Genomic DNA, 14075 nt, shown 5'->3' on the forward strand with positions numbered 1-14075 from the left:
CAATGAACTGTAGCTCCCCGGTGCCGGCAGCACTCATGCAGCCTCAGACCATGACACTCCCACCACCATGCTTGACTGTAGGCAAGACGCATTTGTCTTTGCAGTCCTCGCCTGGTTGCCGCCACACACGCTTGTCACCATCTGAACCAAATAAGTTTAGTCATTTTTTAAAACTTTTTTTTGTAAAATTCAATGTAATACACCCAAAAAGTCCCTCTTTATCATGACCTAAATAATGAAATATAGACATCTGTGGACTCAAAAGGGCTAGTGATGACCAGGGAGATCTGTAAGTATTCTAGCTATAACCTGCTAATAGACTATTGATGTGCCAAGCAGATCAGCGGCAGTTGGCTTCATTTGGGCTGGTGCAGCATGAAGTGAAGGCTCAGTATACACCCACACCAGAGGCGTAACAAGAACCTTCAGGGCCCTGGTGCAAGAAGGGTCCCCCTGGCCCCCGACCAAGGCCCTGCCAACTGATCCCGGGGCCCTTTACTACCATTGTGGCACCCTTTATTACAGTACCACAGTGGGCCACCCTCCTGCCGTCTTGGGATCTTACCATGGTGGCAGAACACCAGAGGGCGAGGGGGGTCAAGGAAGCACATAGGGGCCCAGGGCAGCAGGACAGAGATAGGAAGGCGTTGGGAGCAGCATGTGGAGGAACCGATGTACTCCATTTACCTCCTGCAGCTGCTGAATGTCAAGCCGAGGACATCTAGTGGTAGGAAAAATGAACTGCAGGGAAAAACTCAAATGTGAATATTGCAGTAAAAGCTGTTTTTTATTTTATCTACTAATGGGCTAATACATTTTATCTTGTTATTTTTGGCAAAAGTTTTGCTTTAAAGCATGCCTTTCTTTTTACGGTGTTTCTAAAAAAAAACACTGCCAAGTTTGAAATTCTAATTGGTAACCAGAAACTCTTTTTACAAGTTATTTATTTTTATTTTTGGTTAATTCTCCTTTAAAGGGGTGTGGCAGGGGGCCTGCCCTTTGCCTACATACGTTTGTTAGTAGGTGTCCGGCCTGGTTCACACTGGTACGATTTGAGATGCGATTTGAGATGTCAAATCGCATCTCAATTTGGCGGCATTTTCCGGCAATTGTCGGCAATGGCACAGTCCTAATCGGTGCAACGCCACATCTGCGGCGCTGCACCGATTTCAAAAAGTAGTTCGATTTACATTGACACCTGCACAGATGTCTCTGAAATCGCGGCTGAAATCGGGACTGCCAGCTGAACTCGCACGGCTTCACTCCCGCAGCCCAGTGTGAACCTGGGCTTCCTCATTCCCATCTCAAAATGTTGGAAGGTATATAAATGTGCCTAGGCCACCTCTGGCCTTCCTGCGACAGCCATGGGTTACTGCTTTCTGTAGGGCAGAACATGTATAGCACAGGCCAAAGGCAATGGTTTAAAATGGAGATGGTTTGTTGGCTTTTGACAAAATCTTCTTTGGAGAAGGAATGAGTGTATTTGAAACAGTGGATAGAGCAGATTATAAAGGTATCATCAAGCTTACTGCATATACTTGGGGAAATGGAAAAAAAATCACTTTTAATTTGTATGTCAGAGCCCACCTGCTGCTGAAGACACCATTACTGAGATCTCCTGGGTTTGGGTTGCTACTGGAGTGATTAGGAATTTAATTAAAGCAGACTTATGATCAAATGGGAACAAGCTAGGGGATAGGAGGACTGATCTACTCATCTTAGAGGAAATACAAGTTCTTTTCTTTGTTGACCGTATGTCAAAAAGCCTGGACACTTGGTCACATGATCTCTGCTAAAGGGGAGACTCGGCCAATCTAAAGACTATTAACAAATATTTATGTTAACATTTCATAGATGCTTTTTGTACCCTTGTTGGACAAGCTTTTAGATGGGTATGTTCACCACATGTGATGCTGAGCCTCCATGACAGAAACTGAAATCCAATGAATGAAAGAGATGGGCCAGGGACAATCATGCTGGGGAGAAAAGCAGTGGATCAGGCATCACTAAATGGCAGACTGCGGATCGGATCCAGACACAGTCATTACGGACCTCCGTGGTCCGGCCAGGGGGCACTTCTTTCCCCCAGCCTCTGCACTTGTGCTTCTCAAAGCAGAGCGGAGAGCAGGAGGCAGAACAGTGCTGGATGGAAGGCAGGAGTAGGATCTGCCTGAGTTAACCTTTAAAGTTAACCAGCAGGTGATTGGTTGCTAGAGAGCAGGGCGGTCCTAGGAACCATTCACCAGCTTGTTAATATAAAAAGTTAAAGTTTAAGTAACCCCCCTATCGTTTTGCCAAGGAAGCTGCCATCTTTGCCTCTGTTTAATCTACAACTGCCATGATGCTGAACATGGGTATCAGTTATGACACCAGCCGTTGGATGATTTGACAGTTTTGTTAAGAGCACAACCAATGGGAGTGTTACATTTCCGGCACGTGCCAAAAATTAAACTGTTTTATGAATGGGTACTTTAATTTTGGCAGCTCCCGCCCTCCCTCCACAGCTGTCCTGCCTCTCGCTCTGTGTACCAGCATAAGGTATGAGAGTGAATGGGGCAAAGGACATAGTTGGGGGGGCAATGTGATGATGTGAACTGGGAGAGAAGGACACCACTGTGGTGGTGGAGGGAAATAATGTGTAGAGGGGAGAGGACATGGCCAGACTCTATATACACAATACTAAGTTTTATAGGCCAGAGGACATTGCTGTGAGGGAATGATGTGAAACGAGGTAGAGGACACTGCTTTTGGTTGGGCATGATGTCAAAGAAGACCATAGGACACCATTGTGTGTAGGGGGAGATGGAAAAGGGGGCCAGAGGACACTGCTGGGGTAGGGAGAGTGATGTGAAAGGGGGACATAGGACACCATTGTGTGTAGGGGGTGATGGAAAAGGGGGCCAGAGGACACTGCTGGGGTAGGGAGAGTGATGTGAAAGGGGGACATAGGACACCATTGTGTGTAGGGGGTGATGGAAAAGGGGGCCAGAGGACAATGCTGGGGTAGGGAGAGTGATGTGAAAGGGGGACATAGGACACCATTGTGTGTAGGGGGTGATGGAAAAGGGGGCCAGAGGACACTGCTGGGCAGTGTACAGTGAAATCAGAGTAAGCCAATTCAGTACATAAGAGGAGCCTGTACAACTGTTCAAGGCTGATGTACCAGCTTTAATAGCAATTTACCAAGTCCTGCAGTGGAGGCAATACATCCTGTTTACCTCTCTGTATGCCAGTGTACAGCGAAAGCCCTGCGCTACGTACGTCACATTATAACAGGTGCTGTCTGTGTCAGCATGCCACCGAGATCTAGGAGGGACCTGTTCCAGGTCGCTGTGTTATTGCAGGATGTGGTTTACGGGACAGTCCCACGCTCCAACGATCTCGCTCTGACTCTTGCCTTAGTGTCAGAACATGCAGTCATATCGCACCCTACTTCACTTTCTGTAACTGAAAACACATCTAAAGTATTTATTTTAGTAAACACACAAAATAAAGTTTGCTTATTCCGAAATGAAAAGCCGCAAGAACATCTGATATCAATGTAAAGAGTCATTATGGTTTAATATTGCAAGGTAAGGATTAACGCTTTGTTCAGAGAATCTGTACGTAAAAGAAGTGCTGTCAGCGATAGAGGCCGTGGAATAAATTATTTAGAGCAATTTGGTGAGTGTAATGCTTTATCTCTTTTTTTTTTTTTTTGGGCCAAAACCAAAAAAGATGGGCTGGCCTCTATAGGTCCCTATCCTGTGATTATATGATCTGTATCTCCTTATTTACCTGAGATAAGTCTTCAACTGAGATACGGGGAGGTGGGCTCTGTCATGCCAGTTGCTACTTACCGCAAGCCTGCAGAATACAGAGCTTATCTCTACATATCCCAGCTGTAAAATGGGCAGATAATTCATAAGGAGACATTTTTTCCATCTGTTTAGTGACCAATTTCTACTCCTAGTAATTTTAGTAGCATAACTGAGTTACTACAAATCTTCTGTGAACCTCTAGTCAAGTCATTCTCAACCAGGATTCCATGGATTCCGATTTTTAAAGCACATTTGAAGAGTGCCCAGCAGCCCAGCCTGTTCAGTGCCCAGCGAGGTGAGGAGACAGATTATACAAAGCAGGGAACTCCTGTTTACTCGCACGGCCGCTGTCCTCAGAAGTCCCGCCTCATATAATAGATGTCACCAGTGTGCTGCCTTTCATAGGAACCGGCTCAGGAGGCGGGACTTTGTCCAACAGCTGAGTAAGCGGGATATCCCCGCTCTGTATAATACGGTGGCGCTCGTCCCCTCCCTGTTCGAGACGGCCCAGCAGGACCCATGATAGGGCCGGCCCTGGGCGCCCCCTCTCTGCACCAGCTCGTGATGCACCCGCCCAGGATCGTCCCTGAATCCGGGGACAAAACCGGGGACAGTGTCCTCAATCCGGGGACACCTGGTTACCCTACCCATGACGCCATTGCTAAGATTGACTTTGTGTCCCTGTGACACCAGAACAAGAAAAGAGGGAAAGCGAGGAGGTGAGGGGTTACAGGGATGGCAAAGAACGGCAATAAAAATCAGAGAAAGTTCTAAACCTTTTCCACACTATTGACACACGTGGCAACCAAATGCCAGAAGACTGGTGCACTGAATTTGCATATTACTCACTAGGGTCCAGCAGATGACACACAAAAAAAATTAAACTTTGTATGTGACTTAATGTATTTGGAAATTGTTAATAATGCTTTTGTACTTAGTAGTTTGCCCATGGATCCCTTTTACCTTGACTTGTAGTGTATGCACACATCAATCTGTGGGAGGCATTGGGTGAAGGAATTGTATTGAGAGGCAGGTAAGAGTTAAGTTGTAGGCCTGTCACAATGAATACATTGCAATAAAATGACATGCTAGTTATTCATAAATGTATAGGGGGTATAAATTATGCAGCATATCTATCAATGAGTACGACAGAACTGAGCTCCAGGGAATGTGGTTTTATAATGTAAATGTAGTATGTAGAGATTTATACTGTAAGGAAAGCAAGATAATGCAGGGAGACAATGGCCTTTATTTGATAATATAGCACAAAGTGTGTTTCTTTTGTGCAGGTAATCACAGCTCAGCTTTTTATTCACACTACTTTGCACTATGTTATTGAACGCATGATAAGACGAATAAACAATCCACCTTAATGTAAAAGAGTGAAATCATTTACAAATATAGGTTTTCATATCTTGACTTATCTTTTTTGTGGTTACAATGCTTTGAAGCAAGTAGAGTCTATCATTATCAGCTATATTTTAGAGTGGATAATGTGATGATGTAATATTTACGGTAACAGCGAACCCCTTTCAGATGACTGACATTTAGGGAAATGAGAAAAGATTGATTGGACAAGTTTGGCAGGGCAATGAACACTGTGGGAAGTGGGGAGAAAAGATTGGTTGGGAAAGTTTGAAAGAGCAATGGCCTTTTGGTGAAGTGGGGAGAAAAGATTGGTTTGACAAGTTTGAAAGAGCAATAGGCTCTTGGTGAAGTGGGGAGAAAATATTGGTTGGAGAAGTTTGAAAGAGCAATGGCCTCTTGGGAAAGTGGGGAGAAAAGATCAGTTGGATAAGTTTGAAAGAGCAATGGGCTCTTGGGGAAGTGGGGAGAAAAGATTAGTTGGATAAGTTTGAAAGAGCAATGGGCTCTTGGGGAAGTGGGGAGAAAAGATTAGTTGAACAAGTTTGAAAGAGTAATGGGATTTTGGGCAAGTGGAGAAAAGATTAGTTGGACAAGTTTGACAGCGTAATGGGCTCTTGGGAAAGTGGAGAGAAGATCAGTTGGATAGGGTTGAAAGCGTAATGGGCTCTTGGGGAAGTGGAGAGAAGATCAGTTGGATAGGGTTGAAAGCGTAATGGGCTCTTGGGGAAGTGGAGAGAAGATCAGTTGGATAGGGTTTAAACCGTAATGGGCTCTTGGGAAAGTGGAGAGAAGATCAGTTGGATAGGGTTGAAAGCGTAATGGGCTCTTGGGGAATTGGATAGAAGATCAGTTGGATAGGGTTTAAAGCGTAATGGGCTCTTGGGAAAGTGGAGAGAAGATCAGTTGGATAGGGTTTAAAGCGTAATGGGCTCTTGGGAAAGTGGAGAGAAGATCAGTTGGATAGGGTTGAAAGAGGGATGGGCTCTGGGCAAGTGGGGAAAGAAGATCGGTTGGACAAGTTTGAAAGAGGAATCGGCTGTTGGGAAAGTGGGGAGAAAAGATTGGTTGGACAAGTTTGAAAGAGGGATGGGCTCTTGGGGAAGTGGGGAAAGAAGATCGGTAGGACAAGTTTGAAAGAGGAATCGGCTGTTGGGAAAGTGGGGAGAAAAGATTGGTTGGACAAGTTTGAAAGAGGAATCGGCTGTTGGGAAAGTGGGGAGAAAAGACAGATTGGACAAGTTTGAAAGAGCTATGGGCTCTTGGGGAAGAGGCGAAAAGACAGATTGGACAAGTTTGAATGCCTTACACAAGGGCTTTTTTCTTTTCATCCAGAGATAAGCGACAGTTGGCTCATCCTACTTTGCCTCCTACTCCCATCCTTATTCCTCTGAACATGTACATTATGTTCCAAGCTATGAGGACACCCTCCAAATTACTGAGCTCAGGTGTTTCCAGTGAAGGGTACTATCAATGCTACAGCATGCAAGATATTTTAGACAATTGTGCACTTCCAACTTTGTGACAACTGTTTGTGGAAGGTTCTTTCAAATTCCATCATGACTGTGTCCCTGAGCACAAAAAGCACCATGAAGACATGATTTTATGAGTTTGCTGTAGAGGAACTTGAGTTGCCTGGACAGAGCCCTGTCCTCAACCCTACTGAACACCCGTTGGATGGATTGGAAGGGAGACTTCAAGGCAGGTCTTCTTGTTTACATTGATGTCTAACCTTACAAGTGCTATTTTGGCTGAATCAGCTACCTATAGACATGGCTTCCTCAGAAGAGTAGAATTAAGGGAAAAAATCCAGAAGGGGGAGGGGGGGTGGATACTCCATATTTTTAATATGGCCATGGTTTTGCTAAATGTCCGCTTTAAATCATAGTGTTGCCTGATATCAAGCAAACCTGTCACTGTTTAGGCAAAATACATGTTCTCTTTAAGGCTAGGGTCACATGACTGCTGTATGTACTTGCGCTTTCTTGTCTGCCATCCTTTCGGATTAGAGGATTACAATAACCGCTGGCAGTCAAATGCATTGTGCCCTAGGGGTGCGGTCAGGCGGTTGGTTTTATGCGCCATCTGACAGTTAGGTTAAACGCTATTGAAAACTTTAAAAAGCATTTCACTAGAGCTTCCTCAGGCCCTGTTATGAGCGTTTTGCACGTTTTACGTGACAGGACCAAGGGGATTTCTATTCAATAACTTGTGAGTGACGTCTACTGAGATGCTGGCTGCAAAATGTCTTTCTAAAAATGATCCTCTAACATAACCTGCTGACAACTTGCTAGCCAGTTTAATTACTTTGTAGCACAAACGTCAGAAAAGGCGTCACGAAAAGATGCAGCGCAAAAAAAATGCCTTCTGATTTTTTCACCAAAGTTGTCGATGGTGTCCTGCAGTGTGATTACTGGGCAGGAAGTCATCTGTGTAGAAGAAAATAGACACAGGACAGTGTCAAAAGATCTAATTGCTGTGTGATCATTCTATAGCATGTGATTGGCATGAATGTGCATGACTGCGTAGGCTGAGCATGCAAGTTTATGTGTAGCGATCAGCCAGGCAGGTCCATACTGGGTAATCATTTTTCCAACGAGAATGGTGACTCTGGGGTATTTTTCAAAGTCAGGACTAGATTATATTTTCCAATTTGACTAATATTGGCTGGATAGAGCAGCTCTCATTTATAGTTGTCCCCCAAAGTATAGCAATGCACCTGCTTTAGCTACAGTGCATTTTGGTGCCATTCCTCCTGAATGGCACCCCAGTACATTGTACAGTAGAGCCCAACATATTGCAGTGCCCCACAATGCATATATCATGCACTGCTGTGTGCTGCATTTTTTAAAAAAAATTTGCATGTTTTTAATCCATTACCATGCATTGCCGTGTGTTACATCTTGAAAAAAAATAGTTTTTCATCCATTTAAAAAAAATAAAAAGTCTTGGCTTGACATACACTTTAAAATGAGCTGATCCATATCAGGGGGTGCTTCAAAGTCTTTAGGCCCCATTCACACCCGGCCATTTACCGTAGAATTTCGGGCAAAATTGGTGCGATTCATTTTAAATGGCACCCCAAATGCAGTGCGATTGTCATAGGATAGGACTGTGCGGCAGTTGTGGAAAAACGTGCCCTTGAAAATCGCATACACCCTATCACCCAAAAAAGAGCAGGAGCTGCTTTTGGCCGACAAATTGGCATAGGGTAGCTCCTTGAAGTGAATGGGCTACTTTATGCGCAGCACACGGAATTGCCTGAAAATCTCCCACACAAAATAGCAAGCGGAAACGTGAGTTCCCGCTATGCAAAGTGCGAGTCGCCATTCACAAATTGCATGGCAATCGGTGCAAAACATACAATGCGTGTTTGGGTGCCATTATTTCTATATGGCACCCAAAACGCAGTGCGATTTTGCCACGATTGACAGTTCTGCAATTGAGCCAAAATGCGACTTTAAGGCCCCATACACACGATAGAATCCATCCGCAGATAAATCCCAGCAAATGGGTTTCTGCGGATAGATCCTATGGTGTGTACACGCCAGCGGATCTTTTTCCGCGGAGAAATCTCCTCTGGGATGGATTTCAGCAGATCGAATATTTGCTGTGCTGCACAACAAATCCATCTGCTGGAATCCATTCCAACGGATGGATCCGCTCGTCTGTACAGACTTACCGGATCCATCCGTCCAAAGGGATTCCCCGCACGCGTCGTAATGATTTGACGCATGCGTGGAATTCCTTATATGACAGCGTCGCGCCCGTCGCCGCGTCATAATCGCGGCGACGGCGCGACACGTCATCGCCAGAGGATTTCCGCGCGGATTTCAATGGGATGGTGTGTACACTCCATCCCATCGAAATCAGCGGATATCTTTGAGAGGATTTATCCGTGGAAACGGTCCGCTGGACCGTATCTGCGGATAAATCCTCTCGTGTGTATGGGGCCTTAGAAGCTTGAAAAAAATAGCAGAAACTTCATTTGGGCGACACATGTGCAAAGGGCAGCGAATGGGCTACAGTACCTTACATGCAACGTTGAAATTTGCATGAAAACCGCTCCCACACGAAATCATGAGCGGGAATGCAAGTAACCGCTATGAAAAGTGTGAATGATTCCTTAAAGCCCTGCTCCGGGAATTATGCAAAAGTTACCCATGCATCGTCCCCCTCCCACACTGCAATGCTTGTTAGGTCTATGGGTAGAGGCATAAACTGTAATGCCCCGTACACACGATCAGAATTCCGATCAAGCTGTCTTGCATACACACGGACACACCAAATTCCGGCCGTCAACAACGTGGTGACGTACAACACTACGACTAGCCTAGAAAAATGAAGTTCAATGCCTCCGAGCATGCGTCAAATTGTTTCCAAGCATGCATGTTGGAGTTCCATACAGACAAACAGAATTTCCGATAGAATTATTTTCCGTCAGAAAAAAAAAAAAAACATGTTCTCTTTCTTACTCTGTCGGAATTTCCGACAGAAAAAGTCCAATGGGGCACACACACGCGGTTGAAATATCCGATGAAAAAGTTCCGTCTGACTTTTTCCTTTGGAAATTCCGATCGTGCATATGGGGCATAAGGCTCCTTTCACGCGGGCTTTTAGCCACAATGCAAATCCCAGCAGTAGGAATCTTCTGAGTCCTGCTTCTGGAATTTATAGTTGCATGCGGACAGCAGAGGTTACCGAAACTGTACTCTGCAATGATAGGCAGTTGTGGCCAGTGAAATATAATCCAGAGTAATCGTAACCAAAGTGCCCCTTTGAAACAAGGGTGACATACCACATAAAGTGCCTGCGACAAGGGTGAGGGGAGCTCGCCAAGTAGATGCCAGTCAGCTGTGAAAGACCCTGGCTGGAACCCCTTTTATATCGGGGCCATCGGGGGACTGAAAAATCCTAGAAAGGGCACGCGGACTTGCCTCCCCGCCACTATTCACGCGACAGGTGGGCTGAAATCTTAAAGGTCCAGTCGCCCAGTAAATTACCTAAATTTTATTTTTATTTTTGTGCCCCCTTTTCCATTCTCAAGTACAATGCTGGGCTGTTGGCCCTGCATTGTATTTGATGACAACTGCATACAACTGCCTGCTGGAGTGCCCTAGGCAAGCCATAGATCAGTGATGGCGAACCTTGGCACCTCCAGATGTTTTGGAACTATGTTTCCCATGATGCTCATGTACTCTGCACTCTGCAGTGTAGTTGAGCATCATGGGAAATGTTGTTTCAAAACATCTGGGGTGCCAAGGTTCGCCATCACTGCCATATAGGGTTGCAACCTCATCCCTTTAAACCTGAACACATATGAATTACACAGGTTCTGAGGCTAATTTAATGCAGATAAGGCACCAAGTGAGTTTAATTACCACCTTAATCAGCCACCGAAGTTGTGTAATTACTATGTGTTTGGGTTTGAAAGGGATGAGGTGTCAACCCTACTGCCAAAGATAATTCAATTTTCTTTCCTGCAACAACAGGTCATTGTTGATGGGGGAATCTCTACTGCAGTGCTATTGTGTACTGCCAGCAGGGGGATGCGGGGAGCCTTCCCGGGCCGACAGTACACAATGATTACTGCTAACAGCTATAGCTGCCAACAGTAATCTCATGACCCAAATACAACAGGGTGATTGTACTAAAGTTGATCGATTAATTGACCTGCCCATTAGGGATGAGCTCTGGCGTGTTCGCACAGACCACGTGCGAGCCCGCCAGGAAGTCTGCACGGCGCTGCGCTAACCACAGGCAGGGAGACATTTCCAGATCTCTGCAGCCGAGCTTTAGGCACCGTTGCAGGCCGTGCGTTCCTGGTGCGGTAATCGCATTGATTGCCACATCCACAACCACCCACAGCCGAATCGCACTGCTCTTGTAAGAGGCACAGGGCTGCCATTTTGAATGGCACGCCCACGCATCTCAGCCCGCAGCACGATCACAGGTGCGGGAACCCCATGGTCAAAAAGACGATGCGGTTTTCCTGCGGCCGCATTTTTAAAAAGGTGCATGCACTTTTTTTTTTGCATTTCACGTGGCAGAGCAGCCAATTAAATTTTCCCCTGCAAACGCGGGACGCACGGCCCACACTAGTATGAACCAAGCCAGGAGAAGAGGCTTCAGGGGACCAGTTGCACAAATGGAAGCTAGTGCAAGTAATAGTGTCAGTTTTACACTGTATTCCTCTACCTCTAGGCATAACAAGCAATCTAATCCTTGCAGCTCAGAGAAAGGCGCACAGGGGTGATTTTTGTGTAATCCCCAAAGTTGGGCTTTATTAAAGGGGTACAATCTATGGTAACATGATTGCAGTTGAAGATTATACAGCTGTAGAGAAAGGCGATCCTGCAGAAGACTGAGAATGATAGTGCACAAGCAGCAAGTGCACTTCAACGTACTGTCAGCAGTTTCACTCTCCTCCCTAAAGGGTTAATGCAGTGACTGTGGCAGGGTTGGGGTTAATGCAGGGTGTGGGTGGGTTAGTTCCTACAGCCAGTTTCTGTCTCATCACTCTCATATTCGCTGTGATCTGTACTGGCTTGCAGCTCCCATCATGGTGATCTCTAATCATTGGGCAACAGGTGAGTAAAGTGGTTGGGTTGGGGGGGGGAGTGACTGGGACCGGGACCGCATTGCATTTCCAGCATGTTGAGATGCTGCAGTTAGACGAGGGATGCTGGGAGAAGCACGGCTACATCTTCTCAGGGTATCCATTCAATAGTGATTTCTTTACAGCCAGAGGGGAGAACTTTGTGCCTGATCTAGGTCAGCCTGAGCAACCAGTAAAAGATGGGATGGCAGCAGGGGCGGACTGACCATTGGGACTTTCGGGCACTGCCCGAGGGCCCCATGCCACTAGGGGGCCCCCATCAGGGTTGCCAGGCTCAATAAAACCAGGGACAGTATGTAAAAATCTGTGTTTTTTTTTTTTACATCTGTCCCTGATATGTCTTAAACCGACATGCTTTTGATGTGAAAATCCTGAGATTTTAGCTGCACTGCCTCCTGGCATGGTGGCCATCTGTAAGCCCAGGGGGCCCCATAATCTTCCATTGCCCAGGGGCCCCATGGGTTGTCAGTTCACCCCTGGATGGCAGGGTGCGTTACCGCACAGCAACCAATCAGCTTCTAGTCTAATGAATGCTTTTCTCTCATTGGAGTTATTTACAGAGAATTGACCCTTTTCAGAAAGTGTTTGAATAATTGTTCTTTAGTTAAATCTTGAAATTAAGATCTTAAAATTTGGAGATGTAATAACAAACTGATGCGTTTTACTATTAAGACCCTAGTTGTGCACCGGTGCCTACCCTCTCCAAAGCATATGCAGGAACAGAGCAGGGAAAACTCTCTCTTCTAGGGCTTGTTCACACTCCTATGGTATCGGGGAGCATTTGATCTTGAACTAGCCTGCCGCAGCTTTGTGCATTGCATACAATTGCAGGGCGTTTGCTGAGTGGCCCCATGAATGGGTTGCACTCAATGAGGTTGAGTTACTAAAACTGGAGCGTGCAAAATCTGGTGTGACTCTGCATAGAAGCCAATCAGGTTTTTTTTTATTTATTTTTTGTCAAAGCTTCATTGAACAAGCTGAAGTTAGAAGCTGATTGGCTACCATACACAGCTGCACCAGATTTTGCACTCATCAATTTTAGTAAATATAACTCTATGTCCAACAAAAGCAATAGGGGGTAAAATTCCTGCCATAAAGTACCTAATCATGGCTGATTAGGGTTGCCACTTTCTTTTCAAGCCAAACCCGAACACTTTAGCGGCGCAGAGCAACGTGTTTTTTTTTGTGTACACTATGGGATAACAGACCTGGGACACCTTTTGGGTGCTCCAAAGAGAATAGTAATATAGGCCGCATAGTAGAGCTGCACGATTCTGGCCAAAATGAGAATCATGATTTTTTTTGCTTAGAATAAAGATCACGATTCTCACGGCGTAAAATCTTTTACATTTATACAAAAAAAAAAAAATGGGCTAACTTTACTGGCTAGTTTCTTTTTTAATTCATTAAAGTAATTTTTTCCAAAAAAATTGCATTCAAAAAGACTGCTGCACAAATACAGCGCAACATAAAATATTGCAACAACCGCCATTTTATTCTCTAGGGTCTCTACTAAAAAATTATATAATGTTTGGGGGTTCTAAGTAATTTTCTAGCAAAAAAAAATAAAAAATGATTTCAACTTGAAAAGAGCTGTCAGAAAAAGGTTTGGTGTTTAAGTGTTTCTAATTTACATACAGAAGTTTATTCCTTTGATGTAAAAGTCAATGTGATACAATGTTTAGACTTAACTTTCCACTGATAAAGAATGTTTTCAAAACTTGGCAGGCTGCCCAGACTTTGACTCTTGGCTGAGAGCAGAGAGAAAATTATTTTCATGTCAAAGATCGTGAAACCCTGTGTCAAGAATCGCAACGGGAAAAATATCGCGATAACGATTCTTGACGATTAATCGTGCAGCTCTACCGCATAGTGCTCCCTCGCCCTCCTGTCAGGCCCTGTTCCAAGCTACATTCCTGTCTGAATAATGTGTCCGGGTTTCAGGGGGACTGAAACCCGGGCACATAATTCAAAACCTTGGACTGTCCGGGTGAATCCCGGACAGGTGGCAACCCTATGGCTGAGGAATGCGTTTGCACCTGGCTGCTGCCTCTGCAGTTAAAGGTGGAATAGCAAAAACGTGGCTGAACAGTGGGGGTTTAGCACCACTAGTGTGAACAAGCACTTAATAAAGGGTCGTTTACCATGTGCAGTGCATTAATACATGTTATGTATAGGCAGCCCATTGAAAATGATTGGCCTGTCAAGTAAGGATGAGCTCTGGCTTGTTCGCATAGAACACGTGCAGAGCCCGCCAGGATGTGTGCACGGCGCTGCGCTAATAACAGCCA

General features: G+C 45.3%; 1 protein-coding gene across 1 annotated transcript in view; it reads left to right on the plus strand.

The window, feature by feature from the left end:
* The first annotated feature begins 11672 nt into the window (after window positions 1-11672).
* The window catches only part of POU2F2 (POU class 2 homeobox 2), a 52732-nt gene continuing 50329 nt past the window's right edge, over window positions 11673-14075 (plus strand). The window contains exon 1 of the mRNA XM_040327314.1: window positions 11673-11755. Coding sequence (XP_040183248.1) covers window positions 11728-11755 — 28 coding nt within the window. The 5' untranslated portion in view covers window positions 11673-11727. The remainder of the gene's footprint in view (window positions 11756-14075) is intronic.

The sequence above is a fragment of the Rana temporaria genome, chromosome 10 (assembly GCF_905171775.1).
Source record: "Rana temporaria chromosome 10, aRanTem1.1, whole genome shotgun sequence".
In the NCBI taxonomy this organism is placed as follows: domain Eukaryota; kingdom Metazoa; phylum Chordata; class Amphibia; order Anura; family Ranidae; genus Rana; species Rana temporaria.